The sequence below is a fragment of the Rana temporaria genome, chromosome 4 (assembly GCF_905171775.1).
Source record: "Rana temporaria chromosome 4, aRanTem1.1, whole genome shotgun sequence".
NCBI classification, from domain to species: domain Eukaryota; kingdom Metazoa; phylum Chordata; class Amphibia; order Anura; family Ranidae; genus Rana; species Rana temporaria.
This window is the reverse complement of record NC_053492.1, coordinates 116,557,962-116,583,098: the sequence shown is the minus strand read 5'-3', so window position 1 is coordinate 116,583,098 and position 25,137 is coordinate 116,557,962. Positions and strand designations below refer to the sequence as shown.

At 46.3% G+C, this 25,137-nt stretch overlaps 1 protein-coding gene across 2 annotated transcripts in view; it reads right to left on the bottom strand.

Moving 5' to 3' along the window:
* The window catches only part of IWS1 (interacts with SUPT6H, CTD assembly factor 1), a 66,049-nt gene that overhangs the window by 6,117 nt on the left and 34,795 nt on the right, over window positions 1–25,137 (bottom strand). For both annotated transcript variants that reach the window (XM_040348870.1, XM_040348871.1), the window contains exons 6-12: window positions 17,817–17,917; window positions 16,312–16,462; window positions 13,863–13,945; window positions 13,645–13,774; window positions 13,387–13,504; window positions 4,949–5,060; window positions 4,755–4,811 (exon numbers count right to left, since the gene is read on the bottom strand). In XM_040348870.1, the coding sequence (XP_040204804.1) occupies window positions 4,755–4,811; window positions 4,949–5,060; window positions 13,387–13,504; window positions 13,645–13,774; window positions 13,863–13,945; window positions 16,312–16,462; window positions 17,817–17,917 (752 nt within the window). The remainder of the gene's footprint in view (window positions 1–4,754; window positions 4,812–4,948; window positions 5,061–13,386; window positions 13,505–13,644; window positions 13,775–13,862; window positions 13,946–16,311; window positions 16,463–17,816; window positions 17,918–25,137) is intronic.

Sequence of the window (25,137 nt, the reverse complement as noted above, 5' to 3'; positions counted from 1 at the left end):
CTCCTCTTGACAGTCACTGCTCTCTGCTGCAAGCAAACAGAGCCGGGTGTTCAGTGGTTATGCGATCACCCAGTTCTTAGTCTATTTTCCTTTAGTAAATGAACGCCATTGTATTATCGTTTTGTCCTAATCCTAAGCACTCAAAAAAGAGAAGAAGGTTCTTCAATCTTTGGATGTGGTTTGAGCCATGTGGATTTATCTAAACTCTGCAGCTTTATTTCAGAAGTCTCTCTGTGCTGCCTGAGTATTCAGCTACTTCTTTATCCCCCATTTTTCAGTGGACACCTCAGGTCTATGGCATTATGGACTGGAATGACCGAGTCAAATTTGCCCTCATCCTCAGGACTTGGACCTGAACAGCGATGCTGTCAAAGTCAGCAACTAGAATGAAATATCAGGCCTTGCGACAGCAGATCTGGTCAATCTGGAGTTGAGGGCTCTTCTTCCAGCAGTTAACAATGTCTGTTTAGCATGTTTATCAGCAAGTCAGATCGATAATACAGAATCCCACAGATCCAGGCAGCGCTATGCATGTTAATTTCTGTACTTGCCCTTGGGCTAGTTTTATGGTAGCAGTTGTAGTCTTAATTGAAGTTTTTATCCTTTCTTACACCCAGTTAAGGGAGTGTAGGTTTGAATTTCACTGCCACATAAGTGCTTGTTTGTTGGGAACAGGCCATTTTTCGCATGCATGAAATGTGCATGGCAGAGAGAGCTGGAACATGCAGGATCTACCCAGAACAAGATGTCTGTATCCTTGTGCAGTGTGGCTTCTAGGCGGCTGAAATATGGCATCACTGTGGGACTGTGATTGCACCCAGACTTGACCCCGAAGGCAGACAGACCAATGGTGGAAAATCTGTTGAATTGCCTGAACTTCTAGCATGTTGATCAGCAATCTTTGCACCAACAGACTCTCCAGAACTCCTTGCATTCATCATCAGAACCTTCCAAATTATCTGAGCAAACAACTTTTCCTACATCCAGCATCCTGATGAAATGCAACATTCAGATGCCAGGGGGATCCAAGGACTGCTGGTGTTTGTGCCAAGCTGACAGAATATGTAGTTGCAACTCTCTGCAGTGGAACTGGACATATGGAGCTGGTAACCATCTTTCTCAACACCCTCATGCAAAAGTAGATTGGGACCCTCAGGGACTTCACATAAGATCGGAGGGACAGTCACTCTTCTTGTGGAAGAAATATTCTTGAATGAGCCATGTCCAGGACTAGGTCCAAGTATTCCAGATATTGTACTGGGAACAAGCCAGATTTCTGGAGATTCATCACCCAACCAAAACTACACCGTCTGATGGATATTGGACATCAAGGCCTGAAGCGGATTGCTCAGAAAGAAAATAAAAGTCATCCAGGTACCCCAATATGGGGGATACCCTGGGTCCATAGCAACTACAGAACCACAGCAAAGACCTTGGTAAATCCTTTGGAAGCAGAAGACAGGCTGAATGGCATCGCCAAACTGGTAGTGCTGATCCTCCACGTGGAAACCATTGATGAAGCTAAAAGAATTGGAATGTGCAGGTAGGCATACTTTATATCCACTGACGAACGGCAGTCCCCTTTGCTGAAGCAAATCAATCACTAATCAGATAACTCCATCCTGAGTTGTTTGCACTTGCAGAAATTTGCACTTTTGAGGTCCAGAATGGGCCGTACATCTGTAATGAGCTTGGTAAGCATAAATAGGTTTGAAATCAAGTTGTGCAACCTCTTCCGGGAATGGGCACAATGACACCCTAAGACAGAAACCCTTCCACTGTTGCAAAAAAAGCGCTAGTTTGAGGCTCTGGATGTGGAAGGAAAAAAAAGTCAGAGCTACAGTTTGTATCCTTTGCAATTTCCTAAACTAGACGACCATAAAAAGGTAATAAACACCCCATGTATCCATGAGGATGGGGGCACCCCTTTCACTGTGGAGAGGGCTTCTCTCTGGACATGGAGGTCTTTAGGGTCCATTTCTTCCTGCAGAACTCAATCGTAGGCTTACAGCTGGGACCTGTTGCTGGCAAAAAGGTTGCACCTTTTGACCTGTCACCCTTGCCTTCTTCAACAGTCATCTTCTTGATGAAAGCTTCAAATGAATGGCCCAAACAAACACTCCCTCTCAGACGACCGCCATTCAAGTTGCTTCTTTTAGAGAAGTTTAGCTGACCAGCATTTGAACCACATGACTCTCCTCATATAGATGGATATTACGTTACACTCAGTCTTTAAAGGGCAACTCCACTTTTATTGAAAAAAATAAATAAATCACCTAGGGATGATGTATGTACACTGCAGGGAATTTGACAAAATTTGTTGCAGATTCCTACAATCTTCTTTTTTGCTATTCTGAGGAAATAGCAATTTGTTTGTCTATGTGTTGAGCAAATCTGTATGGAAGTGATTTTATAATTATCAATCAGCATCTGCAGGGCTCTAATGAAAGTGGCAGGGTCTGCGTTCCTTTAGACGCAATTTCTCTTTGGGAGCATTTCACCAGAAAAGGACACTTGTTGCAAAGGATGCCCAAAATCTGACTTGCATCTTGGTGCAGACTTAAGGGAAAATCAGTACATTACAATGTGTTGCAATTCTATAAGCTATATTTTCTTTATTTGCCATTTTTTCCCCACGAAAAAAATTGAGTTATTTTTTCAAGTTGCTGAATGAAATCCAACGCATCAGCTTAGAAACAGAAAGCTCTGGGGAAACTCCTTGAGGTATTGTTTTATCTGAGCATATGTTTTGCCCAAATTTTGAGTGCTTGGGAGAATTCCACTGCAGCCACCACCATCTGAAATATAGTGGCTTATATGCTCAGATACATTGATGTCCTCATCATGCATGTGTCATGCAGCTGGACCTCCCCCTAATGAGCACCGCCATGCTGTAAAAACAGCCCTACATAGTACAGGCTGTCCTATCAGCAGCATGCCATCCAAGGTTCCCTAAACACAGCCAAAAGGGGCACTGCCACACAAGACGACGTCTACCCCACATAGAGGAACTCACCAATCTAGACTGGCTTTTCCAAAGCCCATTTTTCACCCATCACAGTGGGAATTCCCAAAGGGCTAGACCGGTCAAGCACCCTTCCAGAGATTTAAACCAGGGAAATAAAAAAAAATCAGCTCCTATAAAGTGGTTAACCAGCATAGGCTAGAGTGGTAAGCTAAAGGCCCATACACACGATACCAAAATCGGATGGAAAAATTTGTATGACGATTTTCGGACTGTTAGTACGACGCTTTCAACAGCCGATTTAGCTTATTCGTCAGACAAAAGCTGGATGCACAGACTATAAAATTTTTGTCGGCTGTGAACTCTACGTCCAATTTTCGTTTCATTAGTATGGTTTTCATACGAAAAAAATCCTAGGAGCAAGACTACGCGTGGTAAAAAACGAAAGAATACATACAAAACTATTCAACACATTACGGCACTTCTGACGTTGTACAGTGTACGAAAATTTGCATATTGTGAGTAACCTTTTCACTTTCAACATGAGACTAGCATGCCACAAAAAAAGACATTCGGTCGTCCGAAAATCTAAGAGGCACATAAATTACTTGTATTAGCTAGTCACACATATTCTTAAACCTGGTATATATAGCAATTCAAAAACATTTAAAACAATATTCTGCTTTTATTAGACTATTGCACTTTGAATATGTTGACTACAACTTCCATTGCCAAGCAGCAAACCTGTGAAAATGACTCCACAGTAAAATCATCACATAAGATTTTTTATGTTTTAATCAAGAACTTCACATCTAAATTGCCAACATCACATGTTATATGGAATACACATTTAGGTGTCCGTTTATGAAGCAGTGAATTCTATTCACTGCTTCGTTCTCCGGCTATCACAGTGAAGATTTTTCTCCTCTGTGTGCCGGTTTATCAAGCGGAGAAGATCGCTTGATAAAATTTAAAAAATTGGAAATTGGAAATTTCGAAATTGAAAAATTCGACAAAAAAACAAAAATTCAAAAATAGAAAAATTCGAAATTTGAAAATGAAAAATTCTAAATTTTGAAAATCGAAAAAAAAAAAAAATGAAAAATTCGAAATTTCTAAAATTGAAAAAAAATCGAATAGGAAATGAAAAATTCTGGATTTTTAAAATACATAAAAAAAAAAAAAAACGGAAATTTAAAAATTCGGAAATTAAAAATTTCCGAAATTCGGGAATTAAAAAATTCGGAAACTCGAAATTTCGGAAGTCCGAAAATTCGGAAATTGAAAAATTCGGAAATACGAAAATTCGATTTTTCGGAAATCCGAAAAATCGGAAATTGGTAAATTCGAAATTTTCTGAAGTCCGAAAATTCGGAAATAAAAAATTTGCCAAAACGAAAATTCGAAATTAACGAATTTCAGAATTTTCGTTAAAAAACTAATTCGAAACTAAACGAATTGCACATGTCTACTCTTCACTCCCCGCTTCACCAGCTCTGAGATGGTGAATCGGGGAGTGCGAATTCTGATACAGATCGCCAGTGAAGTGCTCAGATCACAGCGTTTCACTGGCCGTTTCTGTGTCAGTCTATGAGACTTCACTGTGTGTAGAGATAAATCGGCGGGAGAACAAATTCAAACACTTCTCCCCCCGATTATCTCTGTTTCATAAACTGTTTATGGGCTGTGATCACTGGTGATCCTTGGGATCACCGCTGTTCACTGCTTCATAAACGGACACCTTAGAGAGTTGAAAGAACAATAAATTCAGTAAAAAACAAACACTCACTTCTCTTCCCCTGTTAACACCTTATCCAGGTCTCTCCGAGGTGTCTGGCCACCCGTACTGCAGGGAAAGGAGTTAAAAAAAAATCAATTCAAGCACTGCCAATATGTTACCCAACAACATCTGTAATTAGATGGGTGTTTATACAACAATAAAAAAAAATAAAAAAAAAGGAAGAAGTCAAAAGGCAAATTTACCTACTCATTCTTTTGCGCTGTGGCATTTGCTCAATATCTCTCTGCTCTCTCTCCTCTCGAGTCATCCCTTTATAGTTGGAACTCAGCCCGAATATAGGCCGTGACCATTCATCTGAACATATCAGAAATATATAAATCAGCCATCTGTATTAAAATATTGCATAGATCTACTGCTGCTACACAGTACTTATATGGTACCTTCAGGAAAACTTGGCAACACGCATTTTTTGCAGCAGGTCATTCAAAGCCAGCAATTAGGTTTGTATAAACATCTTCAGATAGTGCTCCGGTGTGTTGTCACATTCTGCTCCCCATCACAGAATGCTCCTGGAGTGAAGTTCCCTTCGCCGCCATCTTGCTACACCCCACACTCCTGCACAGTAATGATAGAGTGAGAAGGGGCAAGCGGACATCTTGTTACACCCATCGCAGTTTTGGATTTCACACTTATTTTCAACCCAAAACGAAGCTTATATGCTTAAATACAGTGTTTTTAAATCCGACGGACTGTTTAGATGTTAAATGTGAAAATCAGAGGTGTTTTGTCACATGAGAAACCATGTAAGGTCATCAGGTTTGCTGCTGCTTTTAAAATGTAACATTTAAACAGTCCATCGGATTTCCAAATATGGTCTTTAGGCAAATAAGCTCAGTTTTGTGTTGAAAATAAGTGTCAAATCTAAAACTCCGGTGGGTGTAACAAGATGTCCACTTGCCCCCTTCTCACTCCATCTTTACTGTGCAGGAGTGTGGGGTGTAGCAAGATGGCGGCGAAAAAAACGTCACTTCTGGAGCATTCTGTGATAGGGAGCGGAATGTGACACTACACCGGCGCCCCCCCCCCCCCCACCTCTGGCCACATGCAATAGGTATTGCATGCCATTGAAGTCAATGCGGAACAAATTATTTTCGTTTCCATTGACTTCTATGGGGAAACTCGCTTTGATATGCGGGTGCTTTGGATTACGAGAATTCTCCTGGAACGGATTCTGCACGTAATCCAAGGTTCCAGTGTATTTTACATTCCATCTATCTAAATTTACAACTGTCATTTTCTTAACCGCTTAAGGACCCATTTACGCCGATATACATCGGCAGAATGGCACGGCTGGGCACGTACATGGCTCTTTAAGCCCAGCCGTGGGGTCGCGCGTGCACGCAACCCGGTCCGAAGCTCCGTGACCTGATCGCCGATGGAGTCCCGCGATCGGTCCACGGAGCTGAAGAACGGGGAGAGCTGTGTGTAAACACAGCTTCCCCGTTCTTCACTGTGACGCCGTCATCGATCGTGTGATCCCTTTTATAAGGATACACAATTGATGACGTCACATCTACAGCCACACCCACCTACAGTTAGAAACAGACATGAGGTCACATATAACCCCTTCAGCGCCCCCTTGTGGTTAACTCTCAAACTGCAATTGTCATTTTCACAGTAAACAATGCATTTTTAATGCATTTTTTGCTGTGAAAATGACAATGGTCCCAAAAATGTGTCAAAATTGTTTTGAGAGTCCGACATAATGTCGCAGTCACGAAAAAAATCGCTGATCTACCATTAGTAGTAAAAAAAAAAAAAAAAATTTAATAAAAATGCAATAAAACTATCCCCTATTTTGTAAACGCTATAAATTTTGCGCAAACCAACCGATAAATGCTTATTGCGATTTTTTTTTAACCAAAAATAGGTAGAAGAATACGTATCGGCCTAAACTGAGGAAATTTTTATATATATATATATATATTTGGGGGGATATTTATTATAGCAAAAAAATAGGATTTTTTGTACTCACCGTAAAATCCTTTTCTCTGAAGTCCATGGACGGACACAGCTCCTTAAATCTTGACAAGTGGGTTATGTTCCCTGTTTACAGGAGAGGACTAGGCAGAAACATGTTAAATAGTTAAATACATGTTACATTAACAGAGTTGAACAGCCCCGCCCAGGGGGCGGTCCCTCCAGACATAACCCTCCTCACTGCAGCTTGCAGCCTCAGTTCGTAACAAGCAGTACAAACCTAAAAAGGAGGGGTGGGAGCTGTGTCCGTCCATGGACTTCAGAGAAAAGGATTTTACGGTGAGTACAAAAAATCCTATTTTCTCTTATCGTCCATGGACGGACACAGCTCCTTAAATCTTGACAAGTGGGACGTCCCCAAGCAGTGTCAAAAAACGAGGGGTGGGAAATATATCAGTAAAAACAATTTTAACTTCACCCCAAAACAAGCAGAGCTCCTCAACGGAGGAGGTGCAACCTTAAACAGCCGCCGGCAAAAACTAGCGGCTGAAAAAAAACATCATAAGATGCACTCACAGCAACCATGTAAATTCTGGAAAAAGCGTGAACGGACGAGCAAATCGCCGCCTCGCACACCTGTGAGACCGACGCATGATGTCGAAAAAAAAAAAAAAAAACCCAGGAAGCACCAATTGCCCTGGTCGAAAGTGCCGTGACCGGAAAGGGGGGCCCGCCCTTAGGAGCATAGGCCTGTATGACGGCCTGCCCGATCCACCGAGAAATGGTGGTCGACGAGACCGCCAGGCCCTTTTGTGGACCAGACACCGACACAAAAGAGAGTCAGAAGCTCAGAAATGGAGCCGTAGTAGGCTGGTATACCCGCAAAGCGCGTACCACGCCTAAAGTATGAAAGGCTGAAACCTCCTTCGGAAGAAGGGAAGGTCGCGGGCGCACCATCACCTAATCCTTATGGGGGATCAAGCATGGCGGCTTGCAAGACAAGACCGCCAACTCAGAAACCCTTCTAACAGAGGTAAAGGCCACTAAAGGGGCCACCTTCTGAGATAGTGTCAAGAGAAAATCTCTCTGATGTTTCCAAAAGGAAGGTTCCTGAAGAACCGAGAGCACCAGAGGCAAAACTCATGGGGGAAGAGATGGGCCAAGAGGGGAAAGTATAGGACAAACCCCTTGCACACAAAAAAAGGGGACCCACCAGGGAACGGGCCGCAAAAAGGCCACTAAAAGAACACAGCCAAGGCTGAAATCTGCCCCCAAACGGTGCTTTAAGCAATTTTTAGATCCAATCCAAGCTTTAAAAACAGCAGGACGTCACTCCATCCCTTCGCACCAAGAGAGGTGCGACGGTAGATCCTCCGGAAGAAGACTACGGTGCCCTGTTGAGATGACCGAGTCAGACAGACCCTGGTCACCTAAAGTCTGGCTTCCAATAACCATGTTAAGCAAGTCAGTGACTGTACAACAGGAGGAAGTATGGGACCTTGAGACAGGAACCTCCTGCCCTGGCAATCGCCAGGGTGCCTCCGCTACCAGGCGCCCGATATCAGCGTACCAAGGACGCCGAGATTAATCTGGAGCGATTAGAATCATCGGGATCTCCTCAGCATCCACTCTGTGGAGCGGCCGAGGAAGCAACTACCATGGAGGAATGGCAAAAAATCACTGATACAGACAACACAGGGCCACCAGCGCGACTGACGCGTCTGTACAAGATCACTAGACCTGGCCACTAACTGACACCCTTGCGGCGGAGACAAGCTGCCAGGAGATCCATGCCATGTGAGGCTCACCTCCTGCAAGGGAGCCGAAACACCCCAAGCACAAAGACCAGTCGCCCTGGTCCAGCATCTGGCGACTCCAGTAGTCCGCCTGCCGGCATACCTGATGGTAGACTGAAGCCACGGCCGTGGCGTTGTCCGGCTGAAACCAGATTGGTCGACCACAAGGAGAAGCATAGCCTGATCGCCTAAAATAGTAGGACAATGAACAGTAGACAGCACCTGGTATTCCCAGGCGGTCTCCCACCAGGCACTAGCCAGGCCCGACCCTGGGTAGCTACCGAGACCAGACACATTCAAGGAGGTGTGGTCATAGGTCCACGCAAGTCCAGCGACTCAGGGCCGACTGGACCCCCCAGTTTTGTGAACCTCCAGGTTCACAACCCGTGAGCTGGCATCCGTCGTAAACACCGACCACTGGAAGGAAGGAACAACTTCCCGGACCGAAGAGTCGGGAATCTCTGTCACCAACTCAGAGAGACTGACTAGGTGGCGCACAGGAATCTAATGATTTCAGAGACAAGAGATTTTTTACCACCTGGACAGTAGTTCCACTGGAAAACCAGGGTGTGGAACTGGGCATACAGTACCACCTTGAAGGAGGCTACCCACAGACCCCGAACCAGCAGGCGCCCGGAGAGAAGACCGATTGCGTGATGCCAATACCTTCTCCGCAGACTGAAGAGTCTGCAATTTCTCCAGGGGAAGAAGGACCTTTGCCACTGAGGAGTCTGGATCAACACTAGATACTCCAACGCTGAGTCGGAACCTAGCATGCCCATAATTTGAACCCTAGGTCGCACACATGGAGGGCAGGCGGCTTGCTGCCACTGAGCTACACTTTCTGGCCTAAACGTTTAACATCCACCCGAATCTTCGGAGGGTCTGAATGGGAATAACCCATCCACTAGGTCGGAGACAGAAGCTGCTCTCAGAAGAAAGTCGTCAAAGTAACCAATGAGGCAAAGCCTCGCTGTCCCAACAAAACTCAAATAAGTGCGAGCTCCTAGCTGAAAACCCATGGTGCTGACGCCAGATCAAAAGGGAGGGCCACAGGCTGACAGAGACCCTTCTCTCATCACGAAGCACAGAAAAAAACACTGACATGTGCAAAACGGGACATGCTTGTATGCGTCCCTGATGTCCGAGGACGTCAGGACATCCCCCGGATGAAGCGCAGCTACCACCAAACAAATGGATTCCATGCGGAACTACCCAACGTTCACAAAGGTATTTAGGGCCTGAGGCCCATAGAAAACCCCAAAACTCTCGTCCTGCAGGAAAGGTAAAATTACCTTGCAGCTTAGCAAATCCCACACTGCCCAAGGCAGACCGACGGGCCGGGAGGGGAAGACACAAGGACAGAACTTTGTTCTGTGGATAGGAGGAAACCCTATCTAGTACTCCGAAGAGACCACCTCGCAGACCCACTAGTCGGAGAGCAGGGAGGTTTCACTGAATTGTGAACCTGCAAGCCGCCCCTCCGACCTAGAGACAGGGAGGGAAGGCTATATACATTGGCAGGATTTGGGTGCCGGCGTGATCGGCGTATGCACCCAGGGACAGATTAGTCCCCCAGCTGGGCCTTTGATGGCCTGGGAGGGTTGCCCCTAAATAATACACACACATAGTGTGTATGTATATTATGTAGGTGTATGCACACATGTCTTTGGAGGAAACCGGAGTACCCGGAGGAAACCCACGCAGACACAGGGAGCGACAATGCAAGCTCCAGGCAGATTGGCGTCAGTGTGCAGATTGGCGTCAGTGTGCAGATTCAAACCAATGACTCTTTTGCTGCCAAGTAATGGAGTTAAGCACTACACCACCGTGTGCATAAAACCATTCTGAAACAGACGCCCTGGATAACAAGGGCGCAGCATTCAATGAAGCATCACAGACCTATATGAGGCCCTGGACCAGCTGGTCCGCTAGGCTAATAACCTCAGGAGAGAGTCGGTGCTCCTCAACTGTCTGGTGCAAAATGCTCACTCTGTGAGTTGTATACAGCACTAGGGGTCAGGACTACTCCAAGATGGCCGCCGAGCGTTCAGAACGCGGCCACAGGAAAACGGCCAGCACAATGTAAGCTGCGCCATAGCGTGGCTACGACAAAATGAGCGCCAATGGGAGTTTTCAATGTAATTGAAAAACCTCCCAAAAAATAGCTCCAGCGACCACTGAGACCCCAGTGTAGTGGCCACAATAGGCCGCAAGCCAGACCCCAGCATGGTAAACATGGAACGGGTCAGTACTTCGGATCTTCTATCAGTCAGATCCATACAAGCGGGGGTTCCCGCCCGGCGGTGAGGGACTACAAAAGCCCTCAGTGGCTTTTCTCATTCCGCATCTCAGAAATTATCAAAGAAGGGCACAGAAGGAAAAAACCTACACAGCGGTCTGATTTGTGTGATCCAAAAAAGACCGAGCCCTCGGCGGAAACCCAGCTGCACTATGCAGCTTAGGAGAGTCCCTTGCAGCAGTAAAAAGCGCACCCATAAATGCCTTATTCTGCCTTTTTTTTTTTTAAACTAGGTACCTAGTCCATGGCTCCATAACAGAGCATTCCCCAGGGGATAACGGGGAAGGGGGCACTCTTTTACCGCCCGCCCGCAGTCCACCCCCACCCTGGCACAAACTGTGTCCAGGACTAATAAGAACTCTGTGGGAATCCCAGGTGCTAACACCTGCTGCCACCACTTGCATGTGGGGAAGGACCCAGATACTGACTCCAATATTTACATATAGTGTGTATTATAATATGCACACCTGTCCATACAAATAGACAAAAGCTCCTAGAGCCCTATTCAGGGCCTCTCACCCACTTGCTGCGCTGACCAGGGGTAACCAGGGGACTCCCTCAGGAGGAGACTGCCCAGCGCTGCCTGTGAAGAAAAGAACCGTGAGGTAACTTTTGCATGGACCTGTGTTTAAACAGGAAAAGCCTCCTAGGGCTGTTTTATTTAAGGATAAGACACAGATACAGCATAAAAAGCAAAACCGTTACAGGCGTCACCAATCAGTCAGCGTCTGCTGAAGTATAATCATAAACATCTGTGCTCATCACAGGGCTTTTTACCTCACAGGAAAGCCCAATACAAAAAAGAAAAAACACAGGCCAGATAACACAGTCCCCTCAGGAAGGCCCCCTCCCCCCTGACAGTGGCAATGTTAGCAATGCAGCAAGGGAAAGGAGCAGGGAAGTAAGGGGAAGGGACCCCCGAACCCCAGGAATGCCCAGCCGTACCAACTCACCGAAGCAGGAGGGACTGTACTTACCCGTCCAAGCGAGGACTCGCTGACGCATTCCTGACAGAACTACAACCGAAATGGAGGTAGCTGTCGGCCCGGTCCACTGTGAGTGAGACAACACCACAGCCCAGTCATATGTGGACCTCGGAGCAAAGCTCACCGGCCACCTCAGGAGCCATGAGGTATGGCGTGGCAGACCAAGCCTCTTTGCAAAGGTGTGCCCACGCTTGCTGGTCGGACTGAGTAGACTACAAGGATCTATATTATCCAGCCTGTCTCTCAGCCAACAGTTGAAAGAAGATTCTTCAAGAAAAAGTAAAGTAAAATAAAATAAAATTTCTCCTCAGGGCGCTGGGCCCAAAGGGAGCCATACGTCCTTCTCCTTTGCTAGGCAGAACGAAACTGAGGCTGCAAGCTGCAGTGAGGAGGGTTATGTCTGGAGGGACCGCCCCCTGGGCGGGGCTGTTCAACTCTGTTAATGTAACATGTATTTAACTATTTAACATGTTTCTGCCTAGTCCTCTCCTGTAAACAGGGAACATAACCCACTTGTCAAGATTTAAGGAGCTGTGTCCGTCCATGGACGAAAAGAGAAATAGGATTTTTTGTACTCCCTGTAAAATCCTTTTCTCTGAAGTCCATGGAGAGCAGAGGGAAAAAAGGGAGCAGGGAAGAAAGGATACACAAACCCCAGGAATGCTCAGCCGTACCACCCCCCCCCCCCTAAGAGGGAGGGACTGTACTTACCCGTCCACGCGACGACTCGCTGACACATTCCAGACAGGCATACAACCACAATGGAGGTAGCCGTCGGCCTGGTCCGCTGTGAATGAGACAACACCACAGCCCAGTCATGTGCGGACCTCAGAGCAAAGCTCACTGGCCTCCCCAGGTGTCATGGGGCATGTCGTGGCAGACCCAGCCTCTTTGCAAGGGTGTGCTCATGCTCGTTGGCCAAACTGAGAAGACTACAAGGATCTATAATATCCAGCCTGTCTCTCAGCCGACAGTTGATAGAAGTCAAAAGACAAAATAAAAATAAAATAATTTCCTCAGAGCGCTGGGCCCCAAGGGGAGCCATACGTCCTTCTCCTTTGCTAGGCAGAACGAAACTGAGGCTGCATGCGGCAGTGAGGAGGGTTATGTCTGGAGGGACCGCCCCCTGGGCGGGGCTGTTCAACTCTGTTAATGTAACATGTATTTAACTATTTAACATGTTTCTGTCTAGTCGTCTCCTGTAAACAGGGAACATAACCCACTTGTCATGGACACACACAGTCCGGGAGCAGAAAGAAAGGGCAGACAACGTGGGCAGGAGACTCCAGAAGAGGAGGAAAAGGACTGCTCTGTTCAATACCACTGCAGAGAGCAGGCAAGTATAACAGCTTTAATTTTAATAAAAAAAACTAAACTAAAAGGCTTTAATATTTTAAAGCATTAGTAATCCTGTTACATTTCACTCAACGTTCCTTTACTGTGACTGATAAAACTTCAAAAACACTCTTATTATCTATAGCTGATGTACAATTCCAGCACATTACAAATAATTTTAAATGAACTACAAGGTAACAAGCCCATGGTTCTCCAATTCTAGAGAAATGCATATTCCAATTAAATCTGCAGTACACAAGTTAAAGATTTATCCTACATACTTATTAGCTTTCCAGCAATATCCTTGTTCGGTCTTGACTCTTTCGGATGCTTGTACAGATACATAACAGCTCTTCCAATGCCACTGTGTTTTAAAGTTTCCTGGCTTACACTAGGGAGCTGGGGAGATAAACAAAAAAAAAAATAAAAAAAAAATGACGACAGATATCAAAATAGGAAAACACAAAATCAGAGCTTGGCTTTAGCCACAAGTGTGAAACCAATGTAGGTGACAACATAAAAACAGACAGCAACCTCACCTCTTGCAAGATCTTCAGCAGGTCCTCCCTTATCTTTTGAGCTGGCAAGCTTCGATCAGGAAGAGGCGTGAGCCACTCTTTAATTGCAGACATAACACCACTGTCAATAAAGGTTTCTTTCAAGTCTTGTCTAAAGAAAAATAGATAAATAAATGTGGATCACAAACATTAAAAAGCTATAGCATTTGCAGAACAGGTATATAAAATGGTATTCTTACTTTTTAAGGTGCATTACTACTGTGGGAAGCAAGGTTAGTTTCTTTAGTGCTGGCTTCTTGTTGGTGTTCAGGTTTCTGTCCTCCTGCAAAATGAAAAAATTAAAGCAAATCACACATGATCACAAACAAAAACCCACACACAATAATACTTGTACACATATTTCTCAAATCATTTGCACACCAAAGCTACTGTAGAAATCAGCATATTCCTTGCCGTTTTCTGTGCAATACTCTAATGCAGCCATAACGGTGTAGCATCCAATAACATAAATATTAGTTACTAACCACTTCCTGACCGCCTACTGCAGGGCAGGTTGGCTCTAATGTACCTATACGTTGATTCATACAATAGACACTGGGGATGCACGAGCTGATTGGACAGAATGCCTGTTGCCTGGCAAACTTGATGTCCACTGGCTACCCGTGATTGTTCCCCAGAGACAGATCGCAGTTCTAAAGACAGGGAAGATGAGAGGTCTTGCGTTCCTCAAGCAGGAACACCGATCACTGTCTTCATCCAGTCAGACCATCCCCTACACAGTTAGCAAGCACCCTCTAGGGACACACTCAATCCTTTGATCTCCCCTGAGGTTTACCCCCATCCCTGCCAGTGTCATTAGTAAAGTAACAGTGCATATTTTTAGCACTGATCACCGGTTCCCAAAAAAGTGTCAGTGAAGCGTCCGATTGGTCCGCAGCAATGTCACAGTTCTAAAAAAAAATATTTTTTTAAAAATACAAAAAGGAAAAAAAAAAAAAAAATCTGATTTCTGCCATTATTAGCAAAAAAAAAAAAAAAAAAAATTCTTAAAATATACACACAAAATTTATATATATATATATATATATTTTTATATATATATATATATATATATATATATATATATATATATATATATATATATATATATATATATATATATATATATATATACACACACACACACACACACATACACACACACACACACACACACACATACATACATCAAAAGTTTGGACACGCCATCTCATTGAACGTTTAGTTTATTTTCATGACTATGAAAATTGTAGATTCACACTGAAGGCATCAAAACTATGAATGAACACATGTGGAATTAAACATAACGAAAAAGTGTGAAACAACTGAAAATATATTTCATATTCTAGGTTCTTCAAAAGTAGCCACCTTTTGCTTTGATTACTGCTTTGCACACTCTTGGCATTCTCTTGATGAGCTTCAAGAGGTAGTCACCTGGCGCAGCACCCCATCACTCTCCTTCTTGGTCGAATAGCCCTTACACAGCCTGGAGGTGTGTTTGGGGTCATTGTCCTGATGGATGGAATAGCATGCCGCTGCAAGATGCTGTGGTAGCCATGCTGGTTCAGTATGCCTTCAATTTTGAAAAAAAATCCCCAACAGTGTCACCAGCAAAGCACCCCCACACCATCACACCTCCTCCTCCATGCTTCACGGTGGGAACCAGGCATGTAGAGTCCATCCGTTCACCTTTTCTGCGTCGCACAAAGACACGGGGGTTGGAACCAAAGATCTCAAGTTTGGACTCATCAGACCAAAGCACAGATTTCCACTGGTCTAATGTCCATTCCTTGTGTTCTTTAGCCCAAACAAGTCTCTTCTGCTTGTTGCCTCTTTAGCAGTGGTTTCCTAGCAGATATTCTACCATGAAGGCCTGATTCACACAGTCTCCTCTTACCAGTTCTAGAGATGTGTCTGCTGCAAAGGATGGCTACTTTGAAGAACCTAGAATATGAAATTTTCAGTTGTTTCACACTTTTTTGTTATGTATAATTCCACATGTGTTCATTCATAGTTTTGATGCCTTCAGTGTGAATCTACAATTTTCATAGTCATGAAAATAAAGAAAAACTCTTTGAATGAGAAGGTGTGTCCAAACTTTTGGTCTGTACTGTGTGTGTGTAATATATATATATATATATATATATATATATATATATATATATATATATATATATATATATATATATATACATACATATATATATATATATACACACACACACACACCATTTGTGGGGGGGGGGAAAAGGACACATTTTATTTGGATACAGCGTAGCACGACTGCGCAATTGTGAGTTAAAGCAACGCTGTGCTGCATCGGAAAAAATGGCCTGGTTCATTAAGGGGGTAAAACCTTCCAGCCCACTAAGGAAGCATGGTCTTATAGATCAGCTCTGTACAGATCTGCAATCAGAAATGCATGGGGGTTGGCTCTTCATGCTAGAATTACAACAGGTAATGATACTGCACATTTCATTTACTAGACAAAAGTAAAGTGAGCAATGAAAATCAGATAGCTAAATAGTGTTAACTATTTGAATGAGGGAAAGTTAAAAAAAATTAGTCTCTCTCAAATTGTGGTCATAGGACATACCCTGTAGTATTACTATTTGCCTTTAGAGTTGAGTTTCAAAAAAGGTAACTCACCTCTGCTGCCTCAGTCATTTTCATAATCATAGCATTCACTACATCGTCCGCATCGCTTATAAAAGTGCCGCCATCACGGTTTCTCCGACGCTTACCACTCATGCTCTTCTTCCTCTCTAACATCATCTCAAAGTCAGATTTAAAATCACCTCTGTGGAAAATAAAAGACATGGCTATAATTGACAAGATTCACAAACGCACATTGTAAAAATCCTATTTGCATTGAATCAGTGGACACAGTAAACACTTGGCATCAATATTCTGTCTACATGGAGGTTAGACAGTAACCTTTTCTTCTCTGTGGGAATGTGGTAAGAAATCAAGTGAAGAGTCAGAAAATTATTAAAAGTAAAAAACTCAACAAAGGACCTCAAAACAGAATTAAAAAGGGATATTAAAAAGCTTCCATTTTTTGTTTAACCGGTTCCCAACCGGCTCACGCAGATAAACTGCAGCAAAATAGCTCTCCTGGGCAAAATCCCGTACATATACGGCTTTGCCCAGGATAGCCACCAGAGGGCGTGCGCCCGCTGCACAGCCAAGAACCCGATGCCGGCGGGCACGAGCGCAGGGATTTGTGTGTGTAAACACACAAATCCCTGTGCTGTCGAGAGGAGACAGATCGTGATGTTTCTACAACTTGGAGTCCACCTGTGGTAAATTCAGTTGGGACAGGATTTGGAAAGGTACACCTGTCTATATAAGGTCCCACACTTAACAGTGTATGTCAGAGCCCAAACCAAGCCATTCAAGGAATTGTCTGTAGACCTCCGAGACAGGATTGTATGGAGGCACAGATTTGGGGAAGGGTACAGAAAATGTTCTGCAGCATTGCAGGTCCCAATGAGCACAGTGGCCTCCATCAATCATCCTTGAAATGAAAGAAGTTGGGAACCACCAGGACTCTTCCTAGAGCGGGCCGCCCGGCCAAGCCCAGCTCATGAGACCTAGGGCTCCTCCTACCAGGACAGGAAACACATTAACCCCCACCGGAAAAAAGGGCGGTCCTCCAGGCCCCATGTCTGTGTTGGGGTTTCCTCCGGACAGGGGGTAACATGTTTCCTGGAACCCTGGTTTCCCTAATGTCTCATGAGCATGGCTCCTGCGGCGATTGGGGTAGTATTCCTACCTCCTTTTTTGACCCAGAGCGACACCTCCATCAGGGTAGTAGTTCTGGTTGCTGCTGTCCCTGGTTCTCAGGGCCTGGGGAAGGCCAGGACCACAATGTACATCCAAGCCCCTGCCCGCCTGAACGGATTACTTTTCAGAGAGCAAAGCAGGTGTGAAAAAGCCCTTAGGAGCATATAAAAAACACCTGTCCGCCTCATTTTTACAGTGACCTTATATAAAAGTGCTTGCCTCCCCCCTGCTCCCACAAGCCACCATATACTCCCTACAAACATATTTATAGGGGTTTATCAGCCCTGCTTAACATATCCTGCCTCACCAAGACATCTGTTAATAATTAACATCACTTGATGCATTTGTCTATATTTACTGCTTACATTTTACCAGATTTCATATCAACATCAGAGTCCGAATCTTCATCTGCTTGTTGTTTTGGAGCCGCAGGCTTCTCCCCATCCAGATCCTCTTGGTTAAAACCCTACAAAATTATTGAGAAAACCCTCAAGTACTGCATAAATATGTACAAGAAACTCCTGACTAAACGATATAACATAATATCTCTGCACTTATAGGAGAGAGAGAGAGAGAAAAAAAAAAAAAAAAAAAAAAAAAAAGAAGGGAGGGGGGGTGGGTGGTTACCTTTTTAATTGCTTAAATTGGCTGATGAACACCCAGCTACACTGCTCAAAAAATGAAACACTTTGAAAACATAAAAACATCAGATCTCAGCGGGCAAAAATCTCATGCTGGATATCTATACTGATATGGACTGGGTAATGTGTTAGGAATGAAAGGATGGCACATCATTTAATGGAAATGAAAATTATCCACCTACAGAGGGCTTAATTCAAAGACAGCCCGAAAATCAAAGTGAAAAAATTATGCAGCAAGCTAGTCCATTTTGCTGAAATTTCATTGCAACAACTCAAAATGGTCCTCAGTAGTTTGTATGGCCCCCAAGTGCTTGTTAGCATGCCTGACAACATCAGGGCATGCTCCTAATCAGACAACGGATGGTGTTCCGGGGTATTTCCTCCCAGATCTGGACCAGAGCATCACTGAGCTCCTGAGACTGAGGTGCAACCTGGCAGCACCAGATGGACCGAAACAATGTCCCAGAGGTGTTCTTTTGGATTTAGGTCAGGTGAGCGTGTGGGCCATTGAATGGTATCAGTTTCTTCATCCTCCAGGAACTGGCTGCATGCTCTCGCCACATGAGGCTGGGCATTGTCGTGCACCAGGAGGAACCCAGGACCCACTGCACCAGAGCAGGGTCTGATAATGGGTCCAAGGATTTCATCCCGATACCCAATGGCAGTCAGTGTGCCATTGTGTAGCCTGTAGAGGTCTGTGCGTCCCTCCATGGGTATGCCTCCCCATACCATCAATGACCCACCACCAAACCGGTCATGCTGAAGGATGTAACAGGCAGCATAAAGTTCTCCACGACTTCTCCAGACCCTTTCACGTCTGTCACATATGCTCAGGGTGAACCTGCTCTCATCTATGAAAATCATGGGGCACCAGTGGCCGACCTGCCAATTCTGGTGTTCAATGGCAATCGAGCTCCACAGTGTGTGGAAGTGAGCACACTAGAGGATGTTGGGCCCTCAGGCCACCCCCATGAAGTCTGTTTGATTGTTTGGTCAGACACATTCACACCAGTGGCCTGCTGGAGGTCATTTTGTAGGGCTCCGGCAGTGCTCATCCTTTTCCTCCTTGCACAAAAAGGAGCAGATAAAGGTCCTGCTGATGGGTTAAGGACCTTCTATGGCTCTGTCCAGCTTTCCTAGAGTAACTGCATGTCTCCTGGAATCTCCTCCATGCTCTTGAGACTGTGCTGGGAGACACGGAAAACCTTCTGGCAATGACACGTATTGATGTGCTATCCTGAAGGAGTTGGACTGCCTGTGCAACCTTTATAAGGTCCAAGTATCGCCTCGTGCTACCAGTAGTGACACCGACCATGGCCAAATGCAAAACTAGTGAAAAACAGTCAGAAAAGATGAGTAGGGAAAAAAAAATGTCAGACACCTCCACCTGAAAAAATATTCCTGTTTTGGAGGTCGTCTCATTTTTGCCCATTTAGTGCACCTGTTAATTTCAATTAACAGCAAAGCAGCTGAAACTGATCAACAACCCCCTCTGTATACACCCCTCCCCCTCTGCTACTTAACTGACCAGATCAATATCCCAGGAGTTCAGATTTAAAAGTGTTCCTTAAATTTTTTGAGCAGTGTATAATACTTAGAAAATAGTGAAAAAAATAAGAAAGGTGCAGTGCTCTGGTAACATAAAATAGTGATTATAAATGTTATCATCAAGTGTAACATACGTAATATATACAAAAATAGGATTTTTGTACTCACCGTAAAATCCTATTTCTTTGATTTCATGGACGGACACAGCAGCAATTGACCTTAGGGGTATTATCCTTCCTTTCAGGAGATTGACTAGGCAGAAAACAGCACTTAAAGTGTTAAAACACTTCTCAGTACAGTACCTCCCAGGGGGCGGGTCCCCCGGGTACATCCCTCTCTCTGCATCATGCAGCCCCAGTTCGTAAACAAGCAGTACAAACAAAGGAGGGGAGGGTGCTGTGTCCATCCATGAACTCGGAGAAATGGATTTACGGCGAGTACAAAAATCCTATTTTCTCTTCCGTTTATGGACGGACACATCAGCAATTGACCTTAGGGACGTCCCCAAGCAGTGTCAAAAATTTCGAGGGGTGGGAAAAACAGCAAACCAAGCTTCACCCCAAACAAACCAGAGTTGCTCAACGGAGGAACTTTAACCTTAAACAGCCGCCTGTAAAACCTTGCGGCCAAAGGAGGCATCCGAAGATGCACTCACATCCACCTTGTAAAATTTTGAGAAGGTGTGGATTGATGACCAGGTCGCTGCCTTACACACCTGTAAAACAGACGCTTGATGGGGGAAGGCCCAAGAGGCACCAATCGCCCTAGTCGAATGCGCCGTAACCGGAAAGGGTGGCGCCCGCCCCTTTAGGGCATAGGCCTGGAGCACGACCTGTCTGATGCACCTAAAAATGGTGGCCGACGAGACCGACAGACCCTTCTTGGGACCAGTCACTGACACGAACAGCGAGTCCGACCTCCGAAACTGAGCTGTAGCAGACAAGTACACCCGTAGGGCTCGAACCACGTCCAAGGAATGCAACGTGGCCTCCTTCGGGCTTTTCAGCCGAGGACATAAGGATGGCAAGACAATGTCCCCATTATTGTGAAAAGCCGAAACAACCTTTGGAAGGAACGGGGGCTGCGGTCGCAGCACCACCTTATCCTTGTGGATGACCAAGTAAGGAGGCTTGCAAGACAAGGCCGCTAGTTCAGAAACCCGTCTGACCGAAGTAATTGCCACCAGAAAAACCACCTTCTGGGATAGAGTCAACAAGGGAATCTTTCGAATGTCCTCAAACGGAGACTCTTGAAGCACCGAGAGGACTAAATTCAAGTCCCATGGAGGCAGTGGAGGACGCACAGGAGGGACCACATGCCGAACCCCCTGCACAAACGTACGCACCAGGGAGTGCGCCGCCAATGGTCGCTGAAAGTAAACGGCCAAGGCCGAAATCCACTCCACGCTGTAGGAACAGCAGAATCCGGGACATCACGTATGTACGGGGTGCCATTTCATCTCCTCACACATAGAGATGTAGGCCTTCCACGTACGATGGTAAATCTTCCGTGAGGTCGTCTTCCGTGCTCGCAGCATGGTAGAAATCACAGAGTCCGACAGGCCTCGGTCCTTCAGCACCAAGGATGAGCTCTGGCGTGTTCGCATAGAACACGTGCAGAGCCCGCCAGGAAGTGTGCACGGCGCCAATAACAGCCAGGGAGACATTTCACGATCCCCGCAGCTGAGCATCGGGACAATGTCTCCCTGGCTGTGATTAGCACAGCGCCGTGCACACTTCCTGGCGGGCTCTGCACGTGTTCTATGCGAACACACCAGAGCTCATCCTTATTCAGCACCTGGCTCTCAACAGCCATGCCGTTAAAGCCAGCGACTGTAAAGCAGGGTGAAAGATAGGGCCCTGCGACAGAAGATCTACTCTCAGAGGTAGACAACCAAGGGACGCACCAGACGCACCAGGGTCGGCGCAGCCAATCCGGAGCGATCAGGATTGTTGGTATCCCCTCCGCTTCCAATCTGCGCAGCAGGTGAGGAAGAAGCCTTAGGGGAGGGAAGGCGTAGATTAGGCGATAGTGACCCCATGGCGCCACCAACGCATCTGACGCGTCCGTCCACGGGTCTCTTGACCTGGCCACGAACCGTGACACCTTCCGATTGAGACGGGACGCCAGTAGATCCACATCTGGAGTGCCCCATTTTAGGCACAGACTCTGAAACACTTCCGGGTGTAGCGACCATTCTCCTTGGTCTAGCATTTGGCGACTTAGGTAGTCGGCCTGCCAGTTCTGCACCCCCGGAATGTACCTTTTGGCCCACCTGAGGATGTGCGCGACTTCCGTCGCTGCGGTCGAGCTCCGTGTGCCCCCCTGATGATTGACATACGCCACGGCATTGTCGGACTGGATCCTGTCCGGTCGGTCCTGCAGACCCAGAGACCACTTGGAGAGGCACAGCTTGATCGCCCAGCGTTCCAGGACATTGATCGGTAGGCGGGACGACTCCTGAGTCCAGCGCCCCTGGGCTGACTGGACACCCCAGACACCCCCCCAGCCGGAGAGGCTAGCATCCGTCGTGACCACTGTCCATCGGCACGGCAGAAACGGTTTTCCGGTCCGAAGTACTGGAGATGTCAGCCACCACACTAGGGAGGACCTGACCAGGCGACTCACCCGAATCTGGTAATCCAGAGACGAAGGGAGCTTGTCCCAATGTGACAGAATCTCTTTCTGCAACACTCGAGTGTGAAATTGAGCATACGGAACCGTCTTGAAAGAGGCCACCATCAGACCTAGAACCCTCATGCAAAAGCGAAGCGACGACCTATTCTGGGTCGCCAACCGCTGCACCGCAGATCGCAGTGTCTGTAGTTTTTCCGTTGGGAGGAAAACCCTCGCCTCTGGAGGAATCCAGAACCAACCCCAGGTATTCCAACCGCTGAGACTGTACCAACACTGACTTCTGGACATTCAATAGCCAACCGAATTCTTGAAGGGTCTGGCAGGTGATACACATCCTCTTCTAATTCTGAGCTTGAAGAAGGTTGTCCAGGTATCCTACAATAGCGATTCTGCGCTGCCTCAGCAGGGCCAGAATCGGAGCGAGCACCTTGGTGAAAACCTGTGGTGCCGAGGCCAGGCCGAAAGGGAGGGCCACAAATTGAAAGTGGTCCTCTCAGACCGCAAAACGCAGAAATCTCTGGTGTTTTGCGCATATGGGGATATGCAGGTACGCATCCTTGATATCCAAGGATGCCATAAAATCCCCCTGATGGAGAACCGCCACTACAGAGCGAACCGACTCCATCTTGAACTTTTGCACCTTGACAGAAAACAGTTGAGGGCCCTGAGGTACAGAATTGGACGGACCCCTTCCTTCTTGGGGACTACAGATTGGAGTAAAACCCCCGAAACCGTTCCATTGAGGGAACCGTCACAAATCACTCCCCTGACCAGCAGATCCTGAACAGCCCCTGACAGGGCCTCCCGGCGTTCGAGGAAGCTGGAGGTTGGAAGGAAAAAATCTGTTTGGTGGACAAGAGAGAAACTATTTTGTACCCCGAGGAAAATACTTCGCAAACCCATCGGTCGTAAAGAAGGGACCTCCACCGAGCCGCAAATTCACGAAGCCGGCCCTCCACCCGAGATACGGGCAGGGGCAGACCTTCATGCAGAAGCAGGCTTGTCCGCAGGCTTGTTGGGCTTGCGGTACCAGGTGCGCTTTTGTCCTTCAGCGGGCGCCTTAGCACCCTGGAAACGTTTTCCTGCCGTACCTGGTGGGGGGAAAAAAAACGCTTGGGGGCAGTAAAGGAGGGCCCCTGCTTACAGTGAGGCTCCTTACCCTTCCCAGATTGCGGGAGCAGAGTGCTCTTACCTCCTGTGGCATCCTTTATGTCATCCAGGGACGCCCCAAAAACCCATCCACCCTTAAGGGGTAAGTCCACCAAGGCCTTTTTAGAAGATTGGTCTGCAGACCAACACTTTAGCCACACAAGGCGGCGTAACACTACCGCGTAGGCGGAGGTCCTGGAGAGCAAGGGAAGCGTATCCAGGGCCGACTCAGACACATTTTTGGGCCCTGCACCAACTGGTCGGCCAGGTCCACACAGAGCTCAGGAGCATTATGCGCCTCCAGCTCCTGCAGCAAGGACTTTGCCCGTTCGGTAAGTGTCTGCGACACTAGAGCCCCGGCTAAAACCGGTCTCACCGCCGACCCCACCACTGTGAACACGGAGCGGGCCACAGCTCTCCTGTCTGCGGGGTCCTTAAAAGCGGGAGCCCCTTTCACAGGTAACGTGGTAGCCTTGTTCAGCCTGGACACAGGGGGGTCCACTGACGGAGGAGAGATCCACTTTTTTTAAAAGTCCTCCTCAAAAGGATAACGGACCGCAAAGTAGTTTGGTACAGCAAAAACTTTCTGCGGCCAATCCCATTCCTTGTACAATATTTTGTCCAGATATGGAACACAAGGAAACACTTTTGCGGTGCGGGACGGCTTGCGGAACCCAAAAGGGACCAGCATCTCTGATGTCTCCGCCGAATCCTCAAGTTTTTGAGTATCCCGCACCGCAAAATATGGGATGACGCTCTAGGTGCCGCAGACAAGGGAGAATCTTGTCTTCTGATACTGCTGGACCTAAGCACGGCTTTTGACACTGTAGACCACGGACTACTACTGGCTAGACTAGCTGTAGTAGCCGGAGTCGCTGAAGGTGTTTTACCCTGGTTCTCCTCCTTCTTGGAAAACCGATCACAAATAGTGAAACTGGGGTCTTTCACTTCTGAAAAACATACGGTGTCATGCGGAGTCCCTCAGGGATCTCCCTTATCGGCCGTATTGTTTAATATCTATCTTCGCCATCTCTTTGAAATCATCAGTAACCAGAAGTTACTTTACCACTCCTATGCAGATGACACACAACTGTATCTCCGCATCTGCAACAAAAAGGATCATTCTCTTGGACTAGAGAAATGCCTCACTCTAATCGATAACTGGATGACAAACAGTTATCTTAAACTCAATGGTTCGAAAACAGAACTTCTCCTGTTTCACGCTAACCGGAAAAATCACCCCGCGTCAACATGGACTCCCCCACCCATTCTGGGTAAAACTATCACCCCTAGCACCAAAGTCAAAAGTCTCGGAGTCATTTTCGATACCTACATGACAATGGATGCACAAATAGGGTCAGTAGTCAGCGGATCCCACCATCTGCTGCGCCTACTACGCAGACTCACGCTTTTTATCCCGAAAGAGGACATTGCAGTCGTGGTGGGAACAATCATCAATTCCAGACTCGACTACGCAAATGCCCTCTATCTAGGACTCCCCAAATACCAAATCACTCATCTGCAAGTCATTCAAAATACGGCCGCTCGACTAGTGACTGGGAAAAAAACATGGGAATCAATCTCACCTTCACTGAGATCCCTTCATTGGTTGCCAGTAAAAGACAGAATCACTTTCAAGGCACTCTGTCTAATACATAAGTGTATTCAAGGCAACGCCCCCCCAATATCTATGCGAAAAAATAAAAGCCCA